The following is a 17026-nucleotide window of genomic DNA, read 5'->3' as shown; positions in this document are numbered from 1 at the left end:
TACGAGGTTTGGGAACGTTCCTCTCAAAAACGCCTTGTAAACCCTGTGGGGAAGGCAATAAATTTACATACATAAGCAATCACAATTAGTTTTATTTCGTTACACTGGCTGTTTGATTCGTTCGGATCTTGTTCTTCGTTAGTCATAGCTTCATCAGTCATACCCATTACTGGATCACAGCTCTTTTTCTCTCGAGATATGCATGAAGAAGAAACCACAGCGAAATCTTCGGCCTGTAGAATCATAGAATCATCTCTAGATTCCGTTAAAAAATTTTCATCAGCTTCATGGCTCTGACAGTTGTCCGCTTCTTTTTCCGTTGAATGAGATCGATCTATATACAAAAAAAATTATATTCTATTCAACAATAATTGTCTCATATAGAAGAAGATCACCGCACACAATATACCGACATATAATATACCACTTTGTTTTTAGATTGTATTTCTTAAACAAAATCTAAAAATGAAACTTTAGAAACATAAATACAAAAACTAGAAAGTGTCTATCAATAATATAGCAGTTTTTATAATAATTGTTAAATAAAATATAATTTTTTTCTTTATATTACCACTAGCATAATTTTCTCTTTCAAATTCTTCTTCAAGGAATTCGTTTTCCTCTATGTTTTGGCGCAGCCAATCGTTAAGCCTTCCAGACAAAGATGCGGTATTTTTTTCTTTGTCTCTTCTCAGTTTTCTAAACGCACTGCCAGATAACTTCTTAGGTCCCATGTTGTTTTATATTATTTTTATTTTATTATACTTTATAAACTGAACAATACTGTATAATGTGAACTGACGGTAGGCAGAGGAACAGACCACGGCTGGCACGGCTTCGTCGAAAAGGAGAGCAATTGACAAATGACAATCGACCGCTCGCCCATCATTGTAAACGTACAAAATGTAAACAAAATGTAAACAAAATTTCTAGGAAACGACAAAGTAAGTTGGAACAATAAAACATAAAAGAGGCGTTTCAATTTATGCTTCCTAAAAGTTTTGTTTACGCTTCTATTATTCTCCTCTTACATCCAACTTACGCTCCGATTTTTATTTTCATCATCAGGGCATCAGAAAAGGCTAACGCATCACATTAATTTAATCTAAATATGTAAGAAATAAAATTCAAATTTCATGTCAATTTTACCTTAACAAATTTAATAATAAAATATATTATAATACATTATTTTAAATATATCTTATAAATTTTTAAATAATTTTTAAACTCTATTGTCTCTGAAGATTTATTTTCATACCGCCTCGCCATTTCTCCTATCGTTTAGCTTCTAGCTCTTGTCTAAATTTATTATGTTACACAGATAACTAGAGTCAGATTTCTGAGATGATTTTGGCGCCCCCCCTGGGCCTGCGCCCCTGGCGTGGCCAGTTTCGCCAACCCCTAGATACGCCTCTGGTGTAGACTATAAAATTGGAGTTAACCAGAGAATAATTTCTAAAATAATCATCCAATTCAACGAACCGACGAAATATTCAACAGCCTCCGAGGATCACGTTATTTCTGTCGTCTCGATTTACACAAAGCTTATCTGCATTTACAGGTTGACGAAGAGAGTAGTAAAATCCAGACTATTACGACGCATCGGGGCACATATAGAATGAACAGACTCTCACAAGGCATCAAAACGGCCCCCGCAGAATTCGATGAATTCATGGAGCAAGCTCTAGCCGCCCTGCTGAAAATGATCGATTAAATCCGATTGGTTCCGTATTAAATTTGGTGAAATTGAATCGGAATAAATGCGTTTTCAATCCGGTTAATCGGATGCCCGATTGAAAGTGAATCGGTTCTAATAACAAATCAATCGGAATCGTTTTTAATTCGGCATTTCCGGATTGATCTGAATCCGCCGTTATCGGTTTCAATCGTATTAATGCCAATCCATTTTAATCGGGTGAATAAAGTGACCACATGAATCGTATTGAATCCGCATCAATCGTAAAATTTTAATACAACACCGGAATCGGATTTAATGCGATATTTCCGGATTCATCTGAATCCGACTGAATCGGTTTCAATCGTATTAATGCCAATCCATTTTAATCGGGTAAATAAAATGACCACATGAATCGTATTGAATCCGCATCAATCGTGAAATTTTAATACAACACCGGAATCGGATTTAATGCGATATTTCCGGATTCATCTGAATCTGACTGAATCGGTTTCAATCATATCTGCGCTTAATCCATTTAAATCGGGTAATGAAAGTAGCTATAATGTGAATCGGATTAAATCCGCTTTAAGGGCTTACATCCGAGTAGACCGCAAGAAAAAAAGGTGAAATTCGGGAATTTTTTATCTTGGAAACTATTAATTCGATTCGATCCGGGTTTTTTTTATTTAAAAGTATCTACATTGAGGCACGTTCACAAATTTTTTTAAGGGAATTTATTCCCTCAGAGCGCTGTTCTCGTGGCCGGCGTTAATGTGTTCCTCGCGGACGGTTCCCAGAATATCTCGAGAACGGCTGGACCGATTTGCTTCAAATTTATACACAATGTTTTGCGATAGTTTTTCTCGTTTCCATCGGGAGATTTTTTTTTACTCAACTAGTTTTTTTTATCAGACTATAAAGGTCGAAATTTTTTTCGACCCAAATTTTTGACCTTTATAGTCTGATAAAAAAAAACTAGTTGAGTAAAAAAAAATTCTCCCGATGGAAACGAGAAAAACTATCGCAAAACATTGTGTATAAATTTGAAGCAAATTAGTCCAGCCGTTTTCGAGATATTCTGGGAACCGTCCGCGAGGAACACATTAACGCCGGCCACAAGAACAGCGCTCCGAGGGAATAAATTCCCTTAAAAAAATTTGTGAACGTGCCTCAATGTAGATACTTTTAAATAAAAAAACCCGGATCGAATCGAATTAATAGTTTCCAAGATAAAAATTCCCGAATTTCACCTTTTTTTCTTGTGGTCTACTCGAATGTAAGCCCTTAATCATTAAAATTGTATATAACACATAATTTTTAATAGAGTTCTTACTACAGGATTTCCTTTTGGTAAAGTCATGAGTTCTATATTTGCAAAACTGTAAAATGTTTTCATTTAAATAAATACTGCACATTGTAATAAATTTGTAGTACAAAGAATGGAATTATAATAAAGTAGTAAATAATCCTGTTTATATATCCGGAATTCACGGATTCTATCAGTTTGAATCGGTCAGTCAATCCGTTTAAATTATTATAATTTCGTAATTTCGGGGTTCACAAAATCATAACGATTTAAACGATTGACTAAGACCGATTCAAATCGATAGAAAACGAGTGAAATTACATCCTTGAGTACGAATCCGTTTCAATCGTTTCCAATCGGTATAATCGTTATCATAACGATTCAAACCGATAGGAACCGATTGAAATTACAAATTACATCGTTGAATACTAATCCGTTTCAATCAGTGTAATCGTTATAAAATCATAACGATTTAAATCGATAGAATCCGATTGAAATTACATCCTTGAATACCAATCCGTTTCAATCGTTTTCAGTCGGTGTAATCGTTATAAATCCGTGATTTCCGGATCAAGAATCCAGATTCATGCGGATTCAAAATTTTTAATCGGATTCAATCGGTCATTTTTAGCAGGGCGGCCTCAAGAAAACGAAGAGATATTTCGATGACGTCATTGTCCATGGAGCCACCAAAGATGAATGTCGACAAAACTTATATGCCTGTCTACAACGCCTAAAGGAATATGACTTACACCTTAATCGACAAAAATGTTTATTTTTCCAACAAGAAATCGAATACCTTGGACATACCATTGGATTCGACAAAATTTCAAAGTCTCCGAAGAAAGTCGAAGCCATCGTCAACATGCCAAGACCATCTGACATTGATGGAATACGCCGCTTCCTAGGTATGGTCACGTACTATTCAAGATTTATTCCAAACGTATCAACAATTACACATCCATTAAGGAAATTACTGCAAAAGGATGCAAAATTTAGATGGACAAATAATTGTGAAAATGCATGGCTGAAACTTAAAAATGAACTCTTAAATGACCGAGTATTAACGCCGTATAATCCAGAGCTTCCATTAGTTTTGACATGTGATGCTAGCCCTACAGGCATCGCAGGAGTTCTGTCACATATTATCAATGGCATCAAAAAACCGATTGCATTTGCATCTAGATCGCTAACACCAGCGGAAAGGAATTATAGCCAACTTGACCGCGAAGCTCTTGCAATCGTGTTTGCAGTCAACCATTTCTTCATGTACGTGTTTGGCCGGAAGTTCAAATTGGTGACTGATAATCGACCCCTCACGAGAATCTTCCATCAGAATAATAAACTACCAGCGATGACTTCAGCTCGATTACTCCGTTATACAGCATTTTTATCAGGATTCGATTACAAAGTTGAATATAAAAAAGGATCTGAAAATGTCAACGTAGATTGTTTATCCAGAGCTCCAATAGATCGACAGTATTATTCTACTGATATTGCCATCAATGAAGAAGTTTACCAACTTTGCTATTCAACTATTTTTGAGATTTCGTCTGAAAAACTTACTGCTAAAGAGATTGCTCAAGAAACCGACAAGGATGAAGCCCTCTCAAAAATCAAGAAAAACTTACTTAGTAATGATTCTACTGATATCTGCGATTATACACTTGAAGCAGGAATATTGTTTAAAGGTCAACGGGTAGTCATTCCTAAAACACTACAGCCAACAGTTCTCGAAGAATTACACAAAACGCATGTTGGTATTACAAAAATGAAACAATTTGCACGGCGTTACTGTATTTGGAAAGGAATTGATCGAGACATTGAACGGATAATGAGATCCTGTCAAAATTGTGCAGAAATAAGAACCAGCCCCGCTAAAGTGCCGTTACACCACTAGGAAGAACCGAAATCTAATTGGGATCGTATTCACATAGATTACGCAGGTCCATTCAAAAATAATTATTTTTTAATTGTAATGGATGCTCGTTCTAGGTGGGCTGAAATTCGAATCGTCAAAGATGCCCCAACATCAGGGAAGACCATCGAACTATTAAAGGACTTCTTCTCAACCCATGGATTTCCTAAAGTTATGGTTTCTGATAACGCAACAATATTTGTCAGTGAAACATTCAAGCAATTTTGCCAAGAAAGTGGTATCTTCCAGAAGTTAATAGCCCCAGGACATCCTGCCACAAACGGACTCACCGAAAGGAACATCCAGACACTGAAGCAGCACCTTAAATCAATGCGAGATGAATCTCTTACAATAAGTCAAAAGGTCCGGGAAATTCTATTTAGATACAGAGCCACGCCACTCGCATGCGGGAAATCTCCAGCGGAACTTTATCTCCACCGTACCATTCGTATTAGATTAGATGCTCTCAAACCACTCAAGAATGTTATGAACCATCAGAAAATTCCTGGTACCCGCAGTTTATCGGTGGGAGAGAGGGTACAGGCACGATACTATACGAACTTAAAACCTACATGGAAGTTTGGTACAATTATCAAGAAGTTTGGGCAGCTCCATTACCTCATCAAGCTTGACGATGGGTATATTTTCAAGAGACATATTGATCAGCTACGTAGTACTGAAGTTAAGAAAAAGACAGTCAGATTTTCACCTGACACCAAAGGAGGAGAAGAAGAAGTAAATCCAGAAAGAAGCTTATCTAACGAATTGGGTCACTACATGGAATTCCCGGGGACTGCTCCAGAGACCACACGCGAAAATCCCCCGGAAAACGCACCTGAAGACCAAACAAGAACTATACCGGATCCTCCGCCAAATAGTATTAGGCGATCTCAACGTCCGCATCGATTACCTTCACATTTCCGTGATTACGTTCTGAGTTAAATCATTTCGTTAAATTAATTGCTTTATTTTCTTTACTATTTTTCCTTTTAACGTGGGAGAATTATTGTGATTTTTAGTTCATATAAGCCGCGTAATTTCTATACTCGATTCCTCTAGTGGATAGATGGCGCTCTGCCAGACTTTTTAGAGTGGCACTACCAAACTCCCGCGTTTTCCCCTCGCGTTAGCCAGATCTGACATGGCAACCGATCTGTATGGAAGTCGAGAATAAAGACGATATTATAAGAAACACATCTCGAATTCTTGGTCCCGTCACAACAGGTAACAAGTTACTTCTTTCAATAAGAATAACGAGTTATATACAGTAACGATGAGTTACTTTTTTTAATGAGTAACGAGTAACGGTAACGAGTTACTTTTCAAACGTAACTTTCCCTGATATTATATTATTAATTAATACACCCTAAGATTATATTATTAATTAACTAGCTGGTTACCCGGGCTTCGCCCGGGAGTCGTTTTCCTTCAAACGACTTCATTTGGAGTAGATTTTTTTCAAAACGGGACGGTGAAAAATTCCCAAACAATTCATACAATTCTATTTTGCATTCCAGAACAACATATTAAAATTTCATGAAACTGGCTGCATTTTTTTGTAGCCATTGAACCTTCTTAAACAAACATACATACACACCAATCTACAAAAATGCTATAAATTGAAAAATATCACTTTTTTATCGACTAAAGTTCAATTCCGTCATATACAATTCTTTGAAATTCACTCAATTTATTTCTTAAAAAATTGGAAAAATTTTGTAACCGATTTCCAAAAAAATCGGTAACGAAAAATTATACATTTTATGGCACTCCCCGGGAAATTCTACCCCTGTTTTATATACAATTCTTTAAAATTTGGTCAATTATTTCCCGAAAAATTGAAAAAATTTTGAATACCGGTTCCCAAAAAGATTGGTAACAAAAAACTATACAGTTTATAGCACTCCCCGGGAAATTCTACCCCTGTTTTATATACAATTCTTTAAGATTCGATCAATTATTTCCCAAAAAACTGAAAAAATTTTGAATACCGGTTCCCAAAAGATCGGTAACAAAAACTATACAGTTTATAACACTCCCCGGGAAATTCTACCCCTGTTTTATATACAATTCTTTAAGATTCGATCAATTAATTCCCGAAAAATTCGAAAAATTTCTGATACCATTTTCCAAAAAAATTAGTAACGAAAAATTATACACTTTATGCCACTCCCCGGAAAATTCTACCCCTATTTTACATACAATTCTTTGAAATTCGGTCAATTATTTCCCGAAAAATTGGAAAAATTTCGGATACCGGTTTCCAAAAAGATCGGTAACGAAAAACTATACACTCTATAACACTCCCCGGAAAATTCTACCCCTATTTCATATACTTTTGGTAAAAATTCGGTCGAATAGTTTAAGAGCCCGGGAAAAAATGATTAGATATAATCATATATAATTATATCTGAAATATATATAATTATATATAATTATATATTTTTTTATATGGGGTCATATCTAATTATACATGGCCACATGTGCAATCTGTGGTCCCACATACAACCAGATATAGCACCATATCTACTTGTATATAAATGTATATAATTTTATGTGAAGCCAGATATAATGATATGTGAGTAGTGCACTCTACATATAACTAGATATAGTATTATATACAACTATATATGCAGTCATATATAGCCAGATATATTTATGTGACTAATCTGGCGCTATATACAACCAGATATAGCACCATATCTAATTGTATATAAATGTATGTGAAGCCAGATAAAATGATATATGAGTAGTGCACCCTACATATAAGTAGATATAGCATTATATACAACTATATATGCAGTCATATATAGCCAGATATATTAATGTGACTAATCTGGCGCTATATACAACCAGATATAGCACCATATCTAATCGTATATAAATGTATGTGAAGCCAGATATAATGATATATGAGTAGTGCACCCTACATATAACTAGATATAACATTATATAAAACTATATATGAAGTCATATATAGCCATCCAGATATATTAATGTGACTAATCTTGTCCTATGTACAACCAGATATAGCACTATATCTGTATAGATATAAGCATTTATCCATGTAGATTATATATGATTATATATAACCATATATAAACTTAAATTCGAATTATCCGATAGATGGCATCCGATAGGATTTATTTCTCGTATTTAAAATTTGACAAACAGTGGTATAAGAATGATATCAAGAGACACGGCAGTATCTCACGCCAAGCAGCGCCAAGTTATATATATGTATATATGAAGAAAAGATATAATAATATATGATTATATCTAATGCAATAAATATTTTATATATATACATATATATGTATATATATATAAAATATTTATTATGTTAGATATAATCACATATAACCACATACAATTATATATAATCATATATGGTTATATAATTATATGTGGTTATATATAATTATATACAATTATATAAAATTATATCGGGCCATTTTTTATATCTAATTATATCTAATGTCGATTTTATATAATCATATGTGATTATATCTAATCATTTTTTCTCGGGAGTGTATAAAGAACATACATACATACATACATACATACAGACATTCTATTTTATATATATAGAAGATTATTTATTTATTTGAAACATATTATTATAAAATATTCTTAAAATATATGTTGGGACAAACTTTGCCGAGTAATTAAGAGCTTCCGCACAAGACTCTCGTATAGAAATGTAGCGTAACGTAACGTAGATCAACACACAAAAAATGTATAACGCCTTAACCGATACGTTTCTCGTGCGCTGACCCACGTTACGTTACGCTGCATTACTATACGAGAGTCTTGTGAGGATACTCTTACAGTCATGATGAACGAATATCTAGAGATGGAGCACGCGCTCTGAATATGCTCCGATACGCGTGCAATTTCAAGTGAGAAGGCATTCCTGTCCCCGTACATAGCAACGGAATGATCTTCCCTTTTTCTACGGCGGATTCCGGTGAGCTCACCACGCGGTCGATAGAGTTAATCCGATAATTCAGATAAGTCCATTATATAGATATGTAAAAACTTTGCGTTTATTACTATTATTTATTGTGTTGCTCAATACTGATTTAATAACAATAATAACGTTTACACGTAGAGTCATATCTGTTACATTATAATGTTCTCTGAAGACTAATTTTATATCGATTAAATGATTAAACCGTTAAATTTAAATAGTACACTGCGTTTGTCGTTTAAATTTCTACATTTTCGATTACTTACCATTAGTATCAGTAGGCTCGTGTTCTGGAAGTAACGAGTCGATGGTTGTAGGATGTTTGACGTCAGTTAAGAGCGACTTCGCGGCCACATCATTGTCATGTGCAACAATCTTAGATTTACTGTATTCGATGCTCGCAGGATCCAATCTACGTGATCTTTTCCTTCGGTTGTGTACCATCTGGAGAAATATCGTTCTTATGAAATATTTAGTGACTTACATGATCAATTCGTGTGGAAAAACACGATAAATATAAGCGTTTGTGTTATAATTACTCCAAGAAAAGCTGTTTGTTAATAATACAGTGACGTACATATTTGTCGCATAAGACAAATTGCTACGTGTTACATATAGGTGTTTCGAATTAAATATTACATTAAAAAATATCAAATTAAATAAAATTTGAACTTTCAGTGAAATAATAGTAATATAAATAAAATATTGTGAATGTTAAGTTAATGAAACATATATCATTTCATCAGATCAAGTAATAGGATAATGAGCATTTACCAAGCGTTGAAGAGATCGTCCATATGTCAAATAAAATCCATTTACAATCCATCCATTTTATTTTAAAATCCATATTCTTCCATTCTTTTACGCCTAGCCTCTTTTGGATCTTCATTTTTTTCTGTTGTCTAAACTCCCGGAAGATATCGCGTCGATTCCTGGTCCGGTAATTGTTCCGCGCGATATTGTTCAATCGGAGACTGTGCGGAGCAGACTGATCTTGCAAATAGCGTGGATTGCTATCGTATTGATGTTCATACCCGGGTTGAACGAAGACGCCGGCAAGTGCGATACTTGCTAACGAGATTGTCACTACTAAGAACTGAAATAATTAAGGAAACTTTTAGCAGATTGTTCTCGAACAGATGTTCGATATGGCAGAAATTTGTTCCCTAAATTATTTATTTAACAATTCAAAATTATTGAGAGAAAGATTATATATTTATGGATTTACTATGGAATATTATTTTGTTAATGTAAAAATCGATTTAGAGGAAAAATACTGTTGAGTTTTATAATTCTTGTATTTGATTTCGTTGTGAACGGTGTTTAATCGTAATCGGCTGTAGCGCCTCTAGCGACCGTTAACTCGGTGACCGTTATGTAACTGCGCGCGCGCAAAGGAGGAAGAAGACAGATGGCGAGAAGACGTTGAAGCGCATTGTACGGCTCGGGACGGTCTCACGTAATAAAGGTGAAATCCAGCGTATACAGTCCACTGAACCTTCAATACCTCATCATATTTGGTCCTTCGAGCCGGATGTCAAGCAACAAGGACAGTTCGGCACTCGAATAGCAGACACACAAGGTATAAAGAAGAGTGAGATCAAGACTCATAAATCGAGTCGAGCAAAGCCAGTAGCCATCTTCAATTCGCAAATAGCGAGCCCGCTGAAATAAATATGCAGGCCTCGTGGTGTGTGCAAGGCGCAATTCTGGTCTTGGAATTGCATCGGAAATCATCAAGAGAACGCACAGCCGAAAATTGTGTATCGATCGTCTATCGATTACACAGAGAGGGAATCAGGCGATCCGAGCATCGAGCATATCGATTATGCAGAGAGGGAACCAGGCGATCTTCCGAACATCGAGCATATCGATCACGTAGAGAAGTACCAGGCGATCTTCCGAACATCGAGCGAGCAGAGGCAGCGGTTGGCGCAGTCGGTACAACAACGACAGAGCGGAGGCAAAGGACATCGCTAGTATCGACGCAATCGGCAGCACAGGAAGCAGCGCGTAACACAGATAAGTGAGCAGGTTACCCCTCCCCCTCTCTCATAACCTTATTCGATAGTTATTGTATATGTCGCGCGGTAATCACATTGTAGTTTCATAACCTTATTCGATAGTTATTGTATACGTCGCGCAGTAATCACATTGTAGTCTCATAAAGGTAGAGTGTCAATGGCGCGATTTTTGACGCGCAAGCCGCGCGATTGCAGCCGCGCGGCACTAATCGCGCGACGGCAGTCGCGCATACTGTTATCAAAAGCGCGATGAGAGTCGCGCGACTTCACAGAGAAAAATAATTATTCTACAGCCACGGAAAGGAATATTTTATTTCTTTTAAGTAAGTTTTCTTATAACAAAGAATATTTTCTTACTAATAGTTTTCAAATATCTTGACACAAGTCTTTGAAAAGCCAGAATCTTGTTTTGAGTAAATGTAATACTTACAACGACTTTTTATCGTAGATTTCCGGATACATAACCTTATATCAAATACTTAATCTGCAAATCTACAATAAAGTCATTATAAGCATTACATTCAAAACAATATTCTAGTTTTCATAGACTTGTGTCAAGATATTTGAAAGCTATTAGTAAAAAAATATTCTTTGTTGTAAGAAAATTTACTTAAAATAAATAAAATAAAATAAGTAAGTGCTTTCCTTGGCTGTAAAATGATTATTTTTATGTGTGTAATGTTTGCATTCCTTTAACATTTTGAAACTTCAGTCTTCTGTGAAACATGGAGGAAGAAAGTTTAATAATTCTTCATGCAATTGAAGTTGTGTCTAAACTGCATGAAGCCGGGACACTTTATTAAAAATTGCAAGGGTGGCACATGTAGGAAGTGCTCTAGCAAGCATAATACGCTTATACATTTTGAGAAGCCCTTATCGGAGCAGGCTACAAACGCAGTAGAGAACGTTAATCCTTCGTCGGTCTTGTGTTCTCAAAATAGAAACAATGACTATTACGTTCTCTTGTCGACCGCAATAGTATTAGTAGAGGATAGACATGGCAAGACACATAAGGCTCGTGCAATACTTGATCCAGGGTCGCAGTCCAGTCTGATTACAAACAGACTTTGCGATGATCTACAACTCGATAACTGAGGTGAGAGTAAATCTGGAGGCTATCAATAGCGCTTCTTGCCAAATAAAACACAAGTGTAGAGTTAAAATTGCTGCATGCTACGGCAAACACGAGTTTTACTTATTGTGTCTTGTCATCCCAGAAATAACAGGTAGCCTACCCAACAGTAAGATTAATATAGCAGATATTCCGATCCCCTCGAACATTAAATTAGCAGATCCTAGATTTTATATACCTGATAGAGTAGACATTCTTATTGGTGCGGATTGGTTTTGGAACCTCCTGTGTATTGGACAAATTAAGATAGGCAAATTGCAGCTTACAATGCAAAAGACAAAATTAGGATGGATAGCAGCGGGACCGTTAGTCGGTAGTAGTATGATTTCAACACGGTGTCATTTGAGCAAGTCTGTTGACATACACGAGCAAGTAGCCAAGTTCTGGGAGCTTAAAGAATACTCAACCCAAACAATACTTTTCCAAGAAGAGAAGGAGTGTGAATTACATTTCTCACAAACATGCAAACGCGACATAAGCGGCAGATTTATAGTCAGCATGCCACTGAAAGAAAATCCAAGCGTGTTAGGCGAATCATACAAGGGCGCTTTGCGATCTTTGGAGAGACTAGAAGCAAGATTTAAAAGGAACCCTGTACTTAAGAAACAATACGTAGCATTTCTTAAGAAATATGAGAGTCTACAGCATATAAGTAAAGTAGCCAATATCTCAGATACCGAAATAGCCTATTACATGCCACACCATTGTGTCATTCGTAACGATAGTATAACTACTAAAATTCGCGTAGTCTTTAACGCATCAGCCCCTACAGATAACGGCATTTCATTGAATCACATTCAAATGGTAGGGCCCAAGCTCCAACAGGACTTATTCTCAATACTTCTGAGATTCAGGATGTACTTATACGTTGTATCAGCAGACGTGGAAAAAATGTTTAGACAGATATTAATGGATCCGAAACAGCGTTCGTTACTGAGAATATTGTGGCGCTCGAAACCCCAAAATCCGGTAGAGGTATTCGAACAAAACGTAGTGACGTATGGTACAGCGGCAGCACTGTATCTGGCCGTAAAGTGCCTCTTGAAATTAGCGGAGCAATTCGAGCAACTATGGCCAGAAATAGCGAAAATCATTAGAGAAGACTTCTATGTGGATGATCTTTTGACCGGAGCGGATTCGATAGAGAAAGCTAGAGACATCGTACACAAGGTTTCGCAAGTCTTAGAATCGGCAGGATTCGTTCTTCGAAAGTGGATCTCAAATCAACCTGAAATCTTAAAGGACATTCCACCCAGGAATCAAAATCCAAGCGGATTGGATTTCAATTCTGATGTTCAAGCAAAGATCTTGGGATTGGGCTGGCAAGCTTATTAAGATGTTCTGGTTTATACGATAAAAGAGTTACCACCCCCAAAGGTGTCAAAGAGACAAATATTATCTGAAGTAACGCGAATATTCGATCCGTTAGGGCTGTTGAATCCATGTTTCATACTAGCTAGGATTCTAATACAAAAATTATGGACGCTTAAACTATCATGGGACGAGGCTATTCCAGCTGATCTACATTCTACTTGGATCTCATTCCGCAAACAGATTAGTAGTTTAAATCAGATTAAGATACCTAGAAACGTAACTTGTAAGGGTTATACGAGCTTGGAATTACATGGATTTGCGGACGCGGCTCAAGGCGCTTATGGAGCATGCATATATGTTCGTTCAGTAGTTGATCAACACGAAGTACAAGTCAAATTGCTATGTTCCAAAGTTAGAGTAGCACCACTCAAACTACAGACGATACCTAGGTTAGAGCTGTGCGCAGCACTCACACTTGCGAGATTGATGAAAAAAGTGGTAAATTCACAAAACGTGCCGATCTATAGAATTTTTTATTGGAGTGACTCAACGATAGTTCTAAATTGGCTGCGAACACAACCAAACAAATTACAAGTTTTTGTTTCAAATCGCGTAGCAGAGATTCAAGAGTTAACGGACTGCCGTAACTGGCGACACGTGCCGACACAGGATAGCTGACGTGCTGTCGCGAGGTTTATTCCCGAAGCAGTTATTACAGTCAGACATTTGGTGGCACGGTCCAGCCTTTTTATCGAAGCCAGAAGGAGAATCGCCTCTCATGCCAGAATCGGAAATACCGACGGTTGAAGTAAGAAGAACGGTTTGTACTGTTAAACAAACTCAACTAACCAAGTCATTTATATTCGAGATTAATACAAAGTTAGAAAGTTTTATTCGCATAGTGGCATATTGTAAACGATTCATAAGCAACTGTAGAAAACAGGGGAGACGCGATTCATGGTTAACGGCAGCCGAGCTACAGGATTCGTTACGAACCCTTGCCAAAGTGGCTCAAGGAGAGTCATTTTAGGCAGAAGCGCAAATACTTAGAAAAAACGGTTCCATTACAAAGGGAAAATTAGCCGCACTCAGTGCATTTATTGATCAAAACGGCCTCATACGTGTCGGCGGAAGGTTAAAGAATTTAGAGTTTAGAGAGGACAAAAGGCATCCCATAGTTCTGTCGGCTGACCATCAGTTCACAAAATCGCTCTTTGTTCACGAACATCTAAGGTTACTACATGCAGGCCCGCAACTAGTATTGAGTTCAATCCGCGATCAATTTTGGCCCATCGGGGGTAGAAACTTGGCTAAAAGAGTTGTACACCAATGTATCCGTTGTTTTAAATGCAACCCGTGGCAATCTCAAACTCCAATAGGAGAATTACCCCACGCTCGCGTATCAGTAGCAGCTCCCTTTTATCATACTGGGGTAGACTATGCAGGTTCCTTCATTATAAGGGATCGAAAAGGGAGAGGGTACAAAACGAGCAAGGCATACGTAGGATTATTTGTTTGCTTCGCTACAAAGGCAGTGCATTTGGAATTAATATCTGATTTGACTTCAGAGGCGTTTATTGCTGCACTCTGGCGTTTTTCTGCTAGAAGAGGTAAACCCGCGCATATGTATTCAGACAATGGTACTAATTTCGTTGGAGCTAACAGAGAGTTGAAGGAATTAGCACAATTCTTAGCGAGTAGGACAAACTTGACTGAAAAGAGCATCAACGAAGTTGGGATCAATTGGCACTTTATACCCGCTCATTCGCCACACTTCGGCGGTTTATGGGAGGCGGGTGTGAAGTCTACTAACAAGGGAACGGTCGGAAGTGTCCCTACCCGATTTGGATGCGCTTTGAATATGTTGTTGAGCATTAAAAAAAACAGACTCGTATTTTTTTTTGCGGCGTATCTCGACGTTTAGGGGTTGAAAAAACCCCTAAAAAATAACGACCGATTTGGATGCGCTTTGGATATGTTGTCGAGCATCAAAAAACATTAGACACGGGTTTTTTTTGCTGCTTATCTCGACGTTTAGGGGTTGAAACAACCCCTAAAAAATAACGACCGATTTGGATGCGCTTTGGATATGTTGTCGAGCATCAAAAAACATTAGACACGGGTTTTTTTTGCCTAAAAAATAACGGATTTTATAGTTTTTAGCGAATATCTTCGAAAATATAAGGCGTATGAAAAAAAGTTTGGTACAAAAGGTTTATGGATTTTTGTGCTCTTTACAATGGCGTAATCAGATTTTTCAAATTTGTCACATTTTTTAATTTAACCCCACTCCCACCTATTATTTTTGCCAAATATAACAATTTTTCCAACGCAAATTTAAGAGCGTCAAATGCCAAATACATCCATGTGTATTTTTATTATGATACCATTATTAGATTTTTGGCAAGACGAAATGATATGTGGTATAGGCGTCGCGCTGTAGGTAGGTGTTGCGTTATTTCTGTTCAGTTGCGCCGTACGCTTAAAAATTTCCATTACTATATACTACGACATAATATGCGATGAAAGTCCAAGCAGAGGAAAAGATATCACGTCATCTGAAGTTCAAATGGCGCGTGCGCAAAACAGTGTTATAAATACGCGTCGAAGTAAATTGTTGTGAGCGCACAACGGTATAATTATTCATTAATGTAATACGACCCTAGCGATTAAAGTCATTTCTGAATTCCGCCAAAAGACCTGACGATTGCATCGGACGATCGATCAAACTGGGCGGAGAGGTTAACGCTATCTCGAGAGCGTTCGAGGGAGCGAGAGAGTCCCTGAGCTAGCAACGAAACTCCTACCTACAGGGCGACGCCTATACCATATATCATCTCGTCTTGCCAAAAATCTAATAATGGTATCATTATAAAAATACACATGGATGTATTTGGCATTTGACGCTCTTAAATTTGCGTTGGAAAAATTGTTATATTTGGCAAAAATAATAGGTGGGAGTGGGGTTAAATTAAAAAATGTGACAAATTTGAAAAATCTAATTACGCCATTGTAAAGAGCACAAAAAGCCATAAACCTTTTGTACCAAATTTTTTTTCATACGCCTTATATTTTCGAAGATATTCGCTAAAAACTATAAAATCCGTTATTTTTTAGGGGTTGTTTCAACCCCTAAACGTCAAGATAACCAGCAAAAAAACCCGTGTCTAATGTTTTTTGATGCTCGACAACATATCCAAAGCGCATCCAAATCGGTCGTTATTTTTTAGGGGTTGTTTCAACCCCTAAACATCGAGATAAGCAGCAAAAAAAACCCGTGTCTAATGTTTTTTGATGCTCGATAACATATCCAAAGCGCATCCAAATCGGTCGTTATTTTTTAGGGGTTTTTTCAACCCCTAAACGTCGAGATACGCCGCAAAAAAAAATACGAGTCTGTTTTTTTTTTATGCTCAACAACATATCCAAAGCGCATCCAAATCGGGTAGGGACACTTCCGACCGTTCCCTTGTAAGTATCATTTAAGACGAGTAGCTGGTAATGCGATTTTAACATTTGAAGAGCTATACACATTACTTGCGCAGATCGAAGCGTTATTGAATTCGCGTCCGCTAACTACAATGTCGTCAGATCCCAATGACCTAACCCCCCTTACACCTGCTCACTTTCTTATCGGTCGCTTACTTACAGCGCCACCAGATCCTACACTAACGGATGTGC

General features: G+C 37.0%; 1 protein-coding gene and 1 long non-coding RNA gene across 2 annotated transcripts; one reads left to right on the top strand and one right to left on the bottom strand.

Annotated features, from left to right (window-relative positions):
- Positions 1-72: 72 nt before the first annotated feature.
- Positions 73-9848, bottom strand: LOC139783570 (uncharacterized). Its single transcript, XR_011721318.1, has 3 exons — positions 9650-9848; positions 9142-9319; positions 73-334 (listed from the first exon to the last, which is right to left on the bottom strand). It is a non-coding gene; the product is annotated as an uncharacterized lncRNA (long non-coding RNA).
- A 2123-nt stretch (positions 9849-11971) lies between these two features.
- LOC139783573 (uncharacterized) lies at positions 11972-13366 on the top strand. Its single transcript, XM_071722735.1, has one exon. It carries the CDS (start codon positions 11972-11974, stop codon positions 13364-13366), a length of 1395 nt encoding a protein of 464 aa, XP_071578836.1.
- Positions 13367-17026: the final 3660 nt, after the last annotated feature.

Source organism: Temnothorax nylanderi, unplaced genomic scaffold, assembly GCF_030848795.1.
Source record: "Temnothorax nylanderi isolate EJ_2023f unplaced genomic scaffold, tnyl_v1.0 TNYL_tig0517_pilon, whole genome shotgun sequence".
Taxonomy (NCBI): Eukaryota; Metazoa; Arthropoda; class Insecta; order Hymenoptera; family Formicidae; genus Temnothorax; species Temnothorax nylanderi.
This window is presented reverse-complemented; position numbering and strand designations above follow the sequence as displayed.

Excerpts from the sequence above, each read along its gene's own strand:
- LOC139783573 (XM_071722735.1), top strand. The coding sequence starts at position 11,972 with ATGATCTACAACTCGATAACTGAGGTGAGAGTAAATCTGGAGGCTATC.